The 15,006-nt window shown below is 58.2% G+C and overlaps 1 protein-coding gene across 1 annotated transcript in view; it reads left to right on the top strand.

Moving 5' to 3' along the window:
• The first annotated feature begins 10,072 nt into the window (after window positions 1-10,072).
• Window positions 10,073-15,006, top strand: part of PADI1 (peptidyl arginine deiminase 1) — a 41,804-nt gene continuing 36,870 nt past the window's right edge. Inside the window, exon 1 of the mRNA XM_081580951.1 lies at window positions 10,073-10,164. Coding sequence (XP_081437077.1) covers window positions 10,073-10,164 — 92 coding nt within the window. The remainder of the gene's footprint in view (window positions 10,165-15,006) is intronic.

The following is a 15,006-nucleotide window of genomic DNA, read 5'->3' as shown; positions in this document are numbered from 1 at the left end:
GGACTGCAGCCTACCAGGCTCCTCCATCCATGGGATTTTCCAGGCAGGAGTACTGGAGAATTGGGTACAAATGGAAATGTCTTTGTACTGATCCTCAAAACAACCAATAAAATCTCATTTATGAAACAAAGCGGGCACAGAGACACAGGGGAGAGAGCAGGAGGAGTCCTAGCGCCCCCAGAGCCCTCTCCTCTGGCTCTGTCTGTCTTTCTGCCCCCTTCCCTGTCTTTCCTCTCTGGGGGTGCCAGGCTGCGGTGGGGAGCGGTTGGAGCTCTGCCCCCAGGGGGCCCTGGGGCCCTGGGTGTGCTCAGTTCAGTGGCAGGGCCAAGAAGCTAAGGACCAGAGCCCCCAGGGCTCTTCAAGGGATGCCTGGAACCTCTGCCTGGGGAGCCCAGGGCCTGCTGACCGGCTATGAGACAGGGGACCGCAGACTCTCATGTCACTGAGGGTCTAGACTTTTGAGTTTAGGCCAGCTTCCGGATCCCCAGCGCCAAAGGCCCGGCAGCTCCCCGTCCCTCTGAAATGCCAGAGTGAGGAGGAGAATGAGGTTGAAGCAGGCGGTTTCCCATGGGCAGAGCCTGTAGGGGCTACTTAGAGAACACACTTCTGGGAGCCAGAACCACGTGGAAGGGCTTCCTGGAGGCAGTGGTCTATGAGGGCCCAGGAGGGAGCCTCAGAAGCCCAGGAAGCTGGCTAGCGCCAGGTGCTTTAGAAATCTCACCGGTTTCTCCACCTGCAGAGCGGGGACAAGCATGGCCACCAGCTGGAGGAGGTCAGTGGGGATGTGTTACAAGATCCAGCACCCCGGCCAGCGGCGCATGTAAGTCCGTTTTTGCAGATGAAGCAAAGCAGCCCCAGAGGGGTTGAGGGGCCGCCCCCGGCCCTGCAGCCGGTGAAAGGCGGGCCGAGGCTGGACCCGCGCTCTGTGCAGTGCTGGTAGAGCCTCCCCACCGGCTGACCCCCGGACTCCCACTGCCCCTTCTTTCCTTCCTGCATGTGGGGTAAGAACGGGCTGGGTGGCCTTGGATCGGTTGCTGGCTGTCTCTGGGCATGTCATCTGTGACAAACCAGGCTGGCGGCTTTCTGAGAGGATCTGAGGAGCAGCAGGCCCACAGTAGGGCTGCCGAGCCTGTGGAGTGGGGAGGGCGAGCAGGTAGTCTTGCTCCCACCCTGCTTGGTCACCACTGTCCTCTCCTGAATCTGTTTTAAACGTGACCTCCTGGGTTTCCAGGTTATTGCTCCAGCCCCTGAGTTTCTAGAAGTGTATGTGCCCCACTCCCCCAGCCTCGCCATTAAGGCCCCCTCTGTCCCCAGGCCAGCCCCCACCCCCAGGACTCTGGCCGCGCCAAAGCCAGCAGGGGCCGGACGGCTTAGACCTCCGTCCTGGGAGGCTGCAGGGCTTGAAGGGAGCTGGGGCTGGGTGGCTGGCGTCCAAAGGACCTTAACAGTGTGACGCGCTGGGACCTGGAGTCCCTTGGGTCCTCCTGCCATCAGGCCTCTGTGTGGGGGTCGGGGCTGCTCTGGGTCCAGGAGGCCAGACACAGGACAGCGACACCTTTCCCAGGACAGGAGCTGGGGGTACGTGTGAGGCAACAGAAGAGGCTGAGGCCAGTGGCCCCAGCAGCCTGCAAGCGCCAACAGCACACGAGCTAGCCTGGCTTCCTCCTCCTGGGAGGCAGCAGAACGTGCTGATAACAGAGACTCTGAGTCCCATGTGGGCTGAGTATGAGATGAGTCTCATGGATCCTCAATAGCAGGGCATCTTGGACATGTCGCTTAAACTCCCTGAGACTAAATTTCCTTCCCTGCAAAGCAGAGGCAACAGTAGTGCTTGTCTCCCAGGTTTGATGCAAGGATAAAGGAGATGCTGGCAGCACGCTGAGCACGGAGCCCCCACATCACGAGCGCTCAGCCGGCGCCGACCCCGGTGAGCACCCCTCGCCTCCGAGTACATGTCCCGGGTCCTCGACACATTGCCTATGGGGGCTCCTACAGACAATGTGTTCACACGTCAACCTTCCCCACAAACCATGCTTTCCTACAAGGCAAACTGGAACAATGTCATTTTCATCTACTCACAGCCTGGCCCATGGTAGATGTCCAAGAAATGTTTGTTGAATAAATGATGCTGAACGCTTCATCTATTGGTTTCTCCACCGGGGGTCTTAGCCGATGACGTCTCACAGTAACGTGGATGGAAAAGCAGCAACCGGGGGACTTCCAGTGGCTAAAACTGCACTCCCAATGCAGGGGGCTGGGGTCCCCTCCCTGGTCCAGGAACTAGAGCCCGCGTGCCACGGCTGAGAGTCTGCATGTCACAGCCAAAGTCCTGCAAGCTGCAACTAAGACCCGACATGGCTAAATAAGTAAATGACAAATAAATAAACACTACAATAAAAAAGAACAGCAGTTGGACAGGCCAGATGCGGATGGAGTGTGGGACGACCGGAGAATCCGAGTCTCTAGTCCTGAGGCTGATTCTCCATCCCTTACCCCACGTTGCCTCCACCCAGCTGTGTCTCCGTCTCCAGGGCTCTCTGTCTGTGTTCTGTGAGGCTGGCGGACCAAGTTTTCTGGAAGGGCCGGCTGAACTGTGGAGCTCTGTGCTAGGGGAGCACTCTCAGGCATTCCTGCCCCGACCCCCCTCTCCAGGAATGACTCCCCAGCCCAGGGGAAGCCGGCAGAAAGGCAGACCCAGGCTTAGTCTCACAGTGGGGTGTCAGCAGTAACCCTTGGCTGCCCCTGAAAGGTATTGGATCTCTGCTTTCTTAGCTCAGGGAAGATCCAGTATCAAAGGCGACAGCCCTCAGCTCTCTGCCTCTCCCTGTTTGATCAGAAGTTTGGAGAAAATCAACATGCAAAGCATGTGCTTCTGCAGACAGTCCCCTCCCCAGGCCTTCTGTGCATCAAGCCAGACCCAACCATAAGGATGCTGTGAGTCACCTAGTTTAATACCCCACCCTTGCCCCACTTGTTAATATTAAACTCCACCCCAGGTGGGGGTATTTCCCTCTGTTCTTAGGGCCTGAAAGAACCAGCTTTCTCATCCTCAACAGGTTTAGGTTTACCTTCTGAGCACATGATTCACAGAATTGATTGCATTTCCCTTTTTTCCCTGGGCCACCAGGAACCTCACAGGTAAATCTACCCACCGGATAGATAGGATGCCTCTTTCTGTCTTTCTTTCTTTCCACACACTTTGACTTCATTTTGTCACTTAAAAGGTACAGCATATCCAGGGTGTATTTTGTAAGCTGTCTCAGATCCTTCTTATAAGGATGTGGGCCATAAATCCGCGAAAGAAGCAGACGTGCTAAATCTTTGTGTGGAGTGGATGCTGGAGAAATAGCAGTGGAAGTGGAGGCGGGGAGACCAGGAAGGCTGCTGATGGGAGGTTCATGGGAACAGGGTCCCGGGAGGGAGGGCGGGCGGCCCAGGGGAAAACAATAGAGACAGGGGCTGGGTTTCGAGTGAGGGAGGGGTCATCAGGGGCCAGGTTCAGGGGTCTTGAATGCCAGGCAAAATCTCTGAGTTTTGAGGATCAGCTGTACCCCAGGCACTTTACAGATGTCATTGATAAGGTCTACATTATCCCAGGTTTTACAGATTAGGAGATGGAGCCTCAGAGAAGTTCTAAGACTGGAACCCCAAACCACAGGGCCCCAAATCTAGGCTTTGCCCTCCTTCCTTTCCTGGGCCCACAGGGGGCTGTGGGAGTCTTTTCAGGGAATGACGTCTTCAGGCGCATGTTTCAGAAGGATCGCTGCTGCCCACCGCGTAGGGTGTGGTCAGTCTGGAGCCGGGGGACTAGGAGGGTGCTCAGGTCTCTGCAGAGAGACAATGGGGGCCGGGACCAGGGCGGCCGTGGGGTGAAGGGGGGATGGGGAGGGTGGGGCCAAGAGAGACTTGGGAAGCGGAGCTGACAGGCAGGTGGGTGACTTTTCTTTTTAAATTCTAAACACTACAATATTCATGCATGATCATTACATATTTAGAAACAATCTTCATTTAACATAAAAAGGAGCAGGTGAAGTGCTGTCCTTCAGGTGGGGAAGGGAGAAGACCGAAGTGGTTGCCTGGATCTCTGCCTTGCTGACCTGGGGTGGAGACAGGGCCGTCCGCTGAGACGGTGGAAAAGCCGGCTGGAAAGAGCCAGTGCTCGGGAGGCTGCTGAGAGCTTGAGCAGCCACCTGTGGAGGTGGGGCCGATTCGGCCTGACCACAGGCACCCCCGCCAGGCCTGGACCCTGCCCGGCCAGCCGCCCGCGTGGTGTCGTTAGCTCTGCTGACGTGGCCACACGGAGCCGTGGATGTCCCAGAGCCCAGGAGAGAGCAGGTGATCCCTGAAGGTCCCTGGTGACCTGAGCTGGGGTTTCGGGCTCTGAGAGGACAGAGTGTGCTGGACTGGGTGACTCACGGTCTTCACGGCTTCCTGCCATTAGTGCCACTAGCTCCCAGCCCTCTGGCCCTGCGGGAATTGGCGGGTCTCCCGCCTTCTCACAGGCTGAGTCAGAGTCCCTGGGGCACCTCCCCCATCCACCTGGGGGTCCAGGGTCCTACTCCGGGTGTCACGGGCACAGAAAGGGGTTGGGGGTGACCTGGGAGATCCCAGAGGGGTGACCCAGGTATAAGGGCCTGCTCTCAACAGGTGGCGAGAGCTCTGATTTCTAGAACAGTATCTATATACAAAAATCACCCAGTAGATGTTTGTTTGGTTTTTTTTCCAATGAAGGAATGAATAAGGAAGGAAAATCTTGGACCTTGGCTCACCCAGTTGGAAAATGGAGGGGCTGGTCTGATGGTCTCCAGGAGCTTTTCCAGCTTGACAGCGAGGATTCTGGAGAGCAGAGGGGATTGTCCCCGTGGGGCTCCGGAGAGCAGGGTTTGGAGAAAGGCCACAGGGTGGGGGTCTAGGAGCGAACTCTGCACGTTCCTCAGCCCTTCCCCTCTCTGAGGCTGTCCTTGTAAGCTCGGGCCCAGGCTCTTTGTGTGCGCATGGTGAGGGGGACCCGCCAGAGTGGGAGAGCCCGCAGTGGTGTCAGCAATCATGAGAGCCATCCAGAGCCCACTCTGACTGGTCACAAGGTCTGAGACCGGCCGGTTCCATGCCCTGAAGGTGCCAAGGCTTACCTGGGCCCAGGTAGTTTATCCCCATGGGCATCATGTGACTGCCCCAATCAGCTTCCCAGGTGGCTCAGTGGGTAAAGAATTCGCTTGCAATGCAGGAGACAAGGGTTCGATGCCAGGGTGGGGAAGATCCCCTGGGGTGAGGGCATGGCAACCCACTCCGGTATTCTTTCCTGGAGAATCCTATGGACAGAGGAGCCTGACGGTCTACAGTCCCTGGGGTCACAAAGAGTCAAGACTGAAGTGATTGAGCGGCCTGCACCCACCAATTCATAAACACGCAACGCTGGGGTCTCTAGCTAAAGACCCAGGAGTCAGGTCTGACTTGTCAGTGAGTCAGTTTTGCTTGAACCGAAGTGTTCTGTTTCTGAGAAACCTTGACTTTCAATACATTGGTCAAGCAGGCTTTCTTCCCTCTCCACAGTTGCCATTCACCCCTATTGTTTCACACTTGGTAGCCCCACACGTGTTATCTACCTGGCCCCGGAAGGCTTTTGAGTTTGGGAACTCAGAGCTCAACAACCCTACTTTGTAAACAGGGAGACTGGGCAGGTAGAATGAAATCCTGGATGATCTGAGGTTGGAAGACCCCTTGAGATCCCAAAGGTCTCATTTCAGATTTCTGCTCCAATATCATTTCTTCAGAGAGGCCTTCCCTGACCAGACTGCTCAAAGCGGCACCCCGTTCACTCCGCCTGGCACTTCGTCACCTCCTGACGCCCCAGCCTCCAGCCCCCCCAGTCCATTCCTGTCGCTGCTCTCTGTGCCCTGTGGGGACAGGGACTTGGTCTTATTCACTGATGAGTAATACCTGGCACATGTTAAGTGCCCCCCCAAAATTGTGGAAGGATGGGGAAAATGAGGTCCTGGGCGTGCTAGCACCACCCCCAGGCCTCTCCCCCGCCTCAGTTTCCCTGGGTTGTTCCAGGGACATCCTGGAGCCGTGCTGTTGTCCCAGGGTCACCCAGCGGTCCCCAGCCCTCCACCCCTGCCGGGCGCCGTGTGTGAGGCAAAGCCAGCTGTGTCCTGCCGGCCAGAGGGCGGGGGGCCCTGATGTCCTTCGGCTCGCCCACTGCCCCTCCTCCCAAATCTGACCAGTCATGCCTGAAATCCCAAACTCAAACAGACCACAGCCTGGGTGTGCACCAGACGCCTTTTGCAGCCGTGGGCAGGGCAGGGGCCCCGGCGGGCCTTGGTATCTTACGTGTTCTCAGAACCAGAAGAAAAGGGGTGGGCAGGGAGGCCAAGAGCAGGAAATGCTCCTTATTTTTCCACCTAGAGAGACTTGATTTGTTTTTTTCAAAAGCGAAAGTATTTTTTTACAAAATCTGTGCAAACACAGTGCAGAAGCATGAGGAAGAAGGTAAAAAGGACACGCATTCTACCTCCCAAGGATCTGGTCTACAGGACGAGTCCGTCTGGAGTCAGAAGGCCTGGGCTCAGGTCCTAGACTGACCACTTTCCAGCTGCAGATCTTGGGGGGGACTTTAACTTCTCGGTGCCTCAGTTTATTCACCTGTAAAATGGGGATATTTGCGTTCACCTCAGCCTCTCTGCCCACTCTCTACTATCCCCTCTTCCTTTCCTCCAGCTCTGAGCACATGTCTGTTTAGGACACCGTGACCTGACTGGCCCCTGCCCTGCCCACCACCCATGAAAGACACGTCCTGCACACCCAGGCTGTGGTCTGAACTTGGGGTCCAGGCTTCATCAGAACCTGTCACCTAGTATTGTTGTGAGGATTAGACAAGTGGATCCATGGAAGGGCCTAGAACGATGCCTGGCACTTGGTGAGGGCTGTGAATGCATGGGCTGGCATCTTGCCACCATCAGTGTTGCCACCACCACCCCACTGTCGTCGCTGCCATCAGCACCACTGTTATCATCACCTTTGCAAGTAGCTCTTTATGCACCAGCTTGCCTTCCTCCTTCTTACCCCTCTGTCCACCCACCCATCCACCCGTGCATCCATCCTTCTCTGATGAGAGTGTCCCCACGTACTCTTCAGGAACCTGCTCTTCACATTCTACACTGCACCGCAGGTAAAACGGCTCAGATCTTGGTTGATGCGGAGGAGTGAAGGTGATGGAAACAAAACCATCACGTACCCCTGAAGTGCTGCTTTGCCAAGTTCCATTTCCGTGGGGGCAAACCGAGACTCTGCCTCAGTGCCCTTGGGTGGGATGAACTTTTCAGATCCAGAGCATCTGCGATCAGGTATGAGGTTTTCCTGGTGGTCCAGGGGTTAAGCCTCTGCACTCCCACCGCAGGGGGCCTGGGTTCGATCCCTGGTCAGGAAACTAGATTCTGCACGCCACCGCTAAGATCCTGCACACGGCAACTAAGACTCACTGCAGCCAGAAGAGGGGAGTATCTGCAGTCAGGCGTGCCGGCGGTAAGGAAGGTCATTCCAGGAAGATCTTGGAAATCAAACACGTTTACGCCGTTCTTGTGATCCCCATCTCCCTAATCAGGCCGGTGTTTCTGGAGGCAGGGACTGTGTCCCCCTCCTGCTCATCAGAATAGCAGCCCCCGGGCAAGGGTGTGTCTCCTCTCTCTGCTCTCTCTGCTTCTCATCCTCCAACCCTGGACCTGTGGATGCGTGATGTCCACTCCGCGCAGTGACTTTCTGGAGTGAGAGGACCCGAGGCTTTGAAGGGCGAACCTGTAATTCCTGGGGCAGCTTCCTCCTTATCAGCACCCCGGCCCCACCCCCGCCCAGCATGGAGGAAGCGTGTCCTCTGAAATTAGTCATCTCCACTCAGGAATCTAATGGACGTCTCACGTCTGACAGGTCCAGCCCCGAACGGCTGATCCCCCGGCCCAACTTGCCCACCCCAGCCCTCACCATCTCTCTGACGACAACTCTAGCCACCTAGTCGCTGGGACCCGAACCACTCCATTTACCCTTGACCCTGCTCCTGCTCTCACACCCACCTCCAACCCATCAGCAAACCTCAGCTCCATCTTCCAAATACACTCAAAATTCAGCCACTTCTCACCACCTTCACAGTTACCACTGGGACCAAGCCATCATCAACTCCCCCCTAGATAACGCAGAAGAGCATTGCTACACTCTTTGACATTACACCAGTCCATCCTAAAGGAGAACAGTCTTGGGTGTTCATTGGAAGGACTGATGTTGAAGCTGAAACTCCAATACTTTGGCCACCTGATGCCTTCGCATGTGGTGAGTCAGCTCTTCAACTGACTCATTGGAAAAGACCCTGATGCTGGGAAAGATTGAGGGCAGGAGAAGAAGGGGACGACAGAGGATGAGATGGCTGGATGGCATCACCAACTCAATGGACATGGGTTTGGGTGGACTCCGGGAGTTGGTGATGGACAGGGAGGCCTGGCGTGCTGCGGTCCACGGGGTCGCAGAGTCGGACATGATTGAGCAACTGAACTGAACTGAACTGAACACTTTACTTACGTACCTTTTCTTGTCCGAGGATATAAATGCCGTCAGAGCAGGGATGGTGGTCTGTTTTGTTCAGAGTTGTGCTGCCATCGCCTGAAGGGGCGCCCAGAGGGTAAGTGCTCCATGAACGTTTGTCAAGCGAACAAATGAAATTCCACCAATACTGAGAACAGCTGGAGGCCAGCGCTTGCTGGAGTTGGAAGGAGGGGATTTTCAGAAACAAGGAAAGCCTCCCCAGCCCCCGCTCTGAGCTCCTCTTCAAGTGTCCTCCCCACAGGCTGGCGGAGGAAGCCGACCTGGGGTGGCTTCCACCATCTCTGGCGTCAGGGGGCAAAGGCATCAGCTCACCTCTGGGGCCGGTACAGTGTGTGGGGTCAGTGGATCTGGCCATGGTTCTAGTGCTGACTAGTGACGTGATCTGCAGCCACGGTTCTCTTCCCGTGAAATCAGGAGATCAGTAATAGTTTCCAGCATTTCTTCTGGTGAATACTAGGCCCTAGGCATTGCGCTAACCCTCCTACACTTAGCTCAGGTAATCCCCACATCAATCCAATGGAACAGGTACTATGGCTACAACTGCCATCCTACATGTGGGGAAATGGAGCCATAAAGACGTTGATGAACCTGCCAAGATCATAGGTTGTCAAGTGGCAAGCTGGGATTTGAACCCGGACAGTCTGATTGCTCCGTGTTTTTATGCGCTAACTGATCCCTTAATGTATTATTGACCAGAGATGTATTAATATGTCTTTTGTTACCCCAAAGTTATTAACTGGAGATGTTTCAGTGTTTGCCCACATAGCAAATCACGGGCCACAGGCCCTGAAGTGAAGTGCAGTGTTAGTTGCTCAGTCATGTCCAACTCTTTGCGACCCCGTGCACTGGAGCCCGCCAGGCTCCTCTGTCCATGGGATTTCCCAGGAAAGAATACTGGAGTGGCTTCCATTTCCTTCTCCAGGGGATCTTCTCGACCCAGGGATTGAACCTGATCTCCTTCATTGCAGGTGGATTATTTACCATCAGAGCCACCAGGAAAGCCAACAGGCAGTAGTTTCTGTAAAAATTCCCAGGTCAATGAAGTGTTAACATATGAGATAAGATCTGCAGGCCACTCAGGCAGCATGGGGCCCCACAGAGAATGCTGACATCGTTGCCATGTGGGTTCAGTCACCAGGAGTCTGAGGATGGAAGCTAAGCTGGAGAAGGGGGGCGGGGGCTGCTGGGGGCTTGTCTTCTGCTGGCAGCTGAGCTCTGCTCCGCCAGGGGCCTCAGCTGAAGCCCCCCCTTCCCCATTCCCCAGGGAGGCTTTTGGTACTGCCTTCCTTAGCCTGTTGGATTGACAGGCCAAGAGGGATGGCATGGGGCCAGGAGGTGGGGACCGGGCTCAGGCAGGCTCATCAGGTCATAGGATGAGATTAAAAGGGAGGAGGAAAGCGCCAGCCCGTCAGAACTCACGCTCCTTCCTGGCAACAAGGTGCCTGGGAGCGGAGCCGGGGAGCAGGGCGTGCAGAGGTTGGACAGGATGGCCCCACGGAGGGCTGTGCGGCTGTCCCTGAAGGAGCCCAGCTACGCCGTGTGTGCTGTGGGGGTCGAAACACACCTGGACGTCCACAGGTGAGAGCCAAGGGGCGCCCGACTGGCTGGCAGAGGGCTGGGCTGGGCTGGGGCACCTGCAGCAGTGGGGTGGGCCCACGGAGGCCGAATCGGGTGCCTTGGAGGATGCTGACAAGGGGCTGTTTTGACAGCAGAGCCGGTGGAGCTGCTGCAGCACCGGGAGAGGGTGCAGGTCCGCGCTGGGGCCTGGCTCCCGGCAGCGGGGCCACGTCTCGGGCCTCGAGCCCTTGGGTGAGGGTTCCAGCTCTGAGCCCTGGGGCCGCGCTCTGGGGTCCGGGTTCTGCCTCCTGACGTCCCAGCGGAACGTGTGCGGAGCATCAGAACAAACTGTTGCTCAAGACAGAGGACTGGACCATCCTGCCCTGACTGTGCCCTCTGTTTCTTGCCAACAGCCCCTCTCTCTGAGGCGGAGGGGCAGCATGCGGCAGGCGGTCATCGGAGGGCAGCCCGGACGACTGGGACGGGAAGGGACGAGCTGGGGGTCGGGCGAACGTGTTAGCAAAGGAAAAAGACTGCGAACGAGCCTGGGGCGCGTGTTTCAGCGTGCTCATAAAGGGAAGGCGCTCGGATGACTGGGGCTGGTGCCTGCGAGAGGGTGATGGGGCTGAGGCTGGGGGGCGGGGCCCGCATGGGCCAGGGACTCGGCCCAGGGTGAGTTGGCCTGCACAGCTGCTGAGGGAGCTGGACCGGGGGGTCTCCAGGGGCCTTTCCAGCCCTGACACGACTCTAGTCCTGCTAGACCAGACGCACCCAGAGCCTGTCGGTGGGGAGGGGGCAGTCAAGGCGAGGAGGGCCTGCCTCCCAGAGGAGGTGGGAGCTGCGGTCTGTGGGATCTGAGCTGGCCTGGCTTCACCTGCGCTCAGGGGGCCCCCGCCCCCGGGGCCCCTCCTGCCGCCCCTGCCCCGGCTCTGGGGCGGGGAGGCCCAGGGGGCCAAGGGCCTGGGGGCCAGGCCTCAGCTCGCAGTTGTTGTGGGGGCCCTGGCCTGGGGCTGGTTCTCTTGCATCTTGGCAGCCAGCAGAGACTCCATTTTCTCCTGCCCTTTTAACACAGTGTTGCCAGACTTAGCAAATGAAAATGCAGGACACCCAGTTTACATTTCAGGTTTAAAAAATAACTTTTTTTAGTGTATTGCGTGGGACACACTTGTATTTTTAAAAGTAACTGAAGTTCAGATTTAGCTTGGCTTCCCGTACTTTATCTGGCGACTATGCTTTAACCGTCAAGAGCAGGGACGGGGTCTCTGGTGAGCCCCGGCTTCCTATTCCATGCCCTTGCTCTTCTCCCAGGGGATGTCTGCTTCTAGAAGGTAACTGCAGAACCTCAGGCCCTTCTGAGAAGCCTTTGACTGGGAGCCGGGAGATGGGGGTTCTGGTTCTGCTTCTGCTGCTGACTTGCCGTCTGGCGTGTGCCCAGCCGCAGGCCCTCTCTGGGCCCCAGCAGGGTGAGCTGAGTCCCCTGTTCAGTCCAGGCTGGTGGTAAAGCACCCACCCTTGGCTTGGACAGACTCGCGGTCTCCTTCTAGCTCCATTGGTGGCTGTGGGGCCCTGGCAAGCTGCCGAGCTTCTCTGGGCCTCAGTTTCCTCATCTGACAAATGGGGGGGCAAGGTCGCTGATGGTGATGGGTTGCGGGTGTGTGTGTGCTCAGTCGTGTCCCTCTCTTTGCGGCCCCGGGGACCGTAGCCCGCCAGGCTCCTCTGTCCATGAGATCTCCCAGGCAAGAACACTGGAGCGGGTTGCCATTTGCTGCTCCAGGGGATCTTCCCAACCCAGGGATGGAATCCTGGTCTCTTGCGTCTCCTGTATTGGCAGAGGGATTCTGTACCACTGTGCCACCTGGGAAGCGCCGGTAGTGGGTGGGGGGAGAGCAATCAATGTGAGCCTGCCTGTGTGGGGCCCTTGCCCTGTGGGAGGGGCCGTGCCACAGCTCTGACAGCTCTGTGGGTCTGCTTTCCTCCCATCGTGTCTCAGAGGGTGGAGGAGCAGAAGGCAGATGGGCTGTGTGGTGGGTACGTGGGGCAGTGCACCTGTAAACCTCCTTCGGGGTCACCAAGCCCCTCAGTATCCATAGGGTGGGCTGTGGCCCCGCCGCGGGTGCAGGGAAGCTGCCTGGTGGTCCGACTCTGCCAGCAGGGACTGCCGTGGGGTCCTGGATGAGCACCGTGAGGGGCCTGCGCCCGGGGTCCTTCAGGAGCCTTCACCCTGGATGTTGATGGTGACTAGCATCATAGCCATGAGAGTCTCTGGAAAACAGAAGTTAGTTCTGCAACAAGTTGGTTTGAAAGTAGACCTTGAGAAGAACTTCTGGCCTCTGAGGTCTCTGATAGGTGGGAACCTGCGACGCGGAGTCGTCGAGACAGGTGGAGGGAGGGGGCGTGCTTGTCACCCTCGGAAGGTTTGAAGAGGAGCCTGGGACTTCCTGGCGGTCCAGTGGTTAAGGCCTCCAACACCGGGGCTGCGGGTTTGATCCCTGGTCCAGGAACGAATATCCCACACGTGGCCAAGAAAAAAGGGAGCAAGGGGTCCTGAAGCCCACGCTGGGGCCTGGGCTGGCTAGAGGAAGGGGCTGTACTTGGTGAACACGCGGCTCTCCCACCCCCACTGTGGGTGCCCCACCCCAGCTGAGGCTGAGCAAGGGGCCTCTGATTGGCCTTGCTGGTAGAAGGGGGATGCCCCCCGAAGAGGGGGGTGCCGATCACCTGGGCTGAGGTCCCAGCCCTCCGGAGCCGCTGGAGATGGGCGTGGGGGTGACGTCACGGGAAGTGATTAACTCCCCTGTGTGCTCTCCAGACTGGTTATTTGGGGAAACACCTGTTTGGGGATAACAGTGTGCCCCGGTGTGCCCCAGCCTGAGGAGCCCTAGAAATCCCCTGACTTAGCATGTGCTGCGGACCCTGCCCTCTCAACCCGGCGGGCTGGCAACCCTCTGGGTCTGGCCAGAGAGCCCGGGCTGTCTCTGTTTTCCTCACCTGGAGGCGGTCCCCACGGGACTTCTGCCAAAAAGGAGGAAGTGTGGCATAGGGAATGCATTAGTGATCGGGCTGGTGCTCCTCGTCTGCCCGAAGGCCAGAATCAGAGCCCTGGGCTGGAGACCACGTGAACATTTATCCCTGGGGGTGGAGGGGAAGGCTGACCAGGTGAGGCTGGGACAGTCTCCTGGAATTTTTCTAAGCCTCCCGCAGCCCCGCACAAGCCTCAATGAAGCCAGATAGTCTCTTAGACCCGAGATGGCTGGAATTCTAGGAGCCCTGGGGGCTGGGGGGTCTCTCCAGGGCCTCTCAGGTGAGCCTGAGAAAAGACCCAAACCGCTTCTTTTTCTGGGGTTCCCTGCATTTCAAGAACCCGACATGCCAAAACGGAGTTGTGAAACTTGCTGTCTGTGTATTTCTGATGTTTACACTGAGTAAATTAATGCTTTTAACTTGTGCAGAAGTACAATGAAGCGTAATTGTGCTCCTTGTGGGGTAATTACAGGCCTGATGCCCGACACTAGCTCAGGATGACCAACAGGGTCCCGGTGCCGGGCGGAGACCCGGGTTTAATCTCGAGGGAGAAAGCCCCCTCCTCCTCGTTCCATCCTGAGACTGTATCCATTCCTTTATGGAAAGTGATGTTCACTTTCAGATCTGAGGTTCTTGGAGGGTATGAAGTCAGGGTCCTCTGCAAGGTCCATGGAGCCAGGAGTGGTCACACCCAATCTGGATGTGAAATGATGGACTGTGACTTCTTGAAACATAAAGTACTGGCTTCAGAGAGGGCACCGGCGGTCAGCCAGCCCCCGAGTCCCTGGCTGTCCCTGGCCCCCTGGCCCCCTCGCCGCCCCCCCGCTCTGAGACGGACCTCGTCGGTCTCCTTCCTCCCGTCCTCTGCCCGGCAGCCCCCGCCCGGCACCTCCGCCCCGCCCCGTTTCTCTTTCCCGCCGGTTCGGTCTGGGCACCTCTCCCTGTGCCTGACCGGCTTCTCTTCTGTCTCCTGCTCCCATCACTTCCAACCCCACCTCTCGCTCCTCGCCTCCAGTTCCCACCTTCCTCTCTCCTTGGGTGGGCGGGGTCCGGCGGTGGACCCTGAGAGAGGACAGGAGAGGCAGGGGAAGGAGGCCTGGTGGCTCACCCCCGACGGAGGCACCTCCTCGACCCCAGGCGCTTCCCCCGGGGCGGGTGGTCCTCCGCTCTGCTCGGTGCAGAGACGCGTTCTTTCCCTTTGCTGCGGTTTCTGAGCAGCTGTTCAGCTCCGCCAAGTGGTCCTGAGGCTCTAAGGTGTGTGGGGTGTGGGGTGTGGGGCCGGAGGGAACTGGCAAGGCCACACCCAGCCGAAGACCTCGTCCCCGGGAGCCCGGGATGGGGGGGCCTCAGCAGTGCGCTGCGGGGGGTGGTGGGGGTCCCCAACGCTGCCACCCAGGGGCCCGCCGGAACCCGGCAGGAGCAGACCTGCGCTGGGTCTCCAGCGCACCCCGGCCCAGAGCAGAGAACCCCGCCGCCCTGCGCCTGAGCCCAAGGCGGCCTGAAGCCCTGCCAAGCGCTTCTCCAACACACCTTCCCAACCACGCCCAGGACCCCTCGGCCCCCACCTGGGTCTTCATCACTGTGCTGGGCGGGTGGGCAAAGGGAAGGTCAGAGATTGCTCAGGAGGGGCCTGCCGGGGGCGTGGTCTGCGCCGGGCTGACAGGTGGAGGGGGGAAGAGGCGGGGCTTCCGGACAGGGACGGGGAAGAAGGCTGGGCCCCGCTGGCTGGGCCCCAAGGAGGAGGTCCCCCATGCGGCTGCTCAGTGACTACTCGGCGTGGTCCTGCGGGCTGTGTGACCTCGGGGCAGTTACTCAGCCTCTGCGCCTGCGTCCTCGCGTGCT

Source organism: Giraffa tippelskirchi, chromosome 3, assembly GCF_054371585.1.
Source record: "Giraffa tippelskirchi isolate mGirTip1 chromosome 3, T2T-mGirTip1v1.2.pri, whole genome shotgun sequence".
Classification (NCBI taxonomy): domain Eukaryota; kingdom Metazoa; phylum Chordata; class Mammalia; order Artiodactyla; family Giraffidae; genus Giraffa; species Giraffa tippelskirchi.
This window is presented reverse-complemented; position numbering and strand designations above follow the sequence as displayed.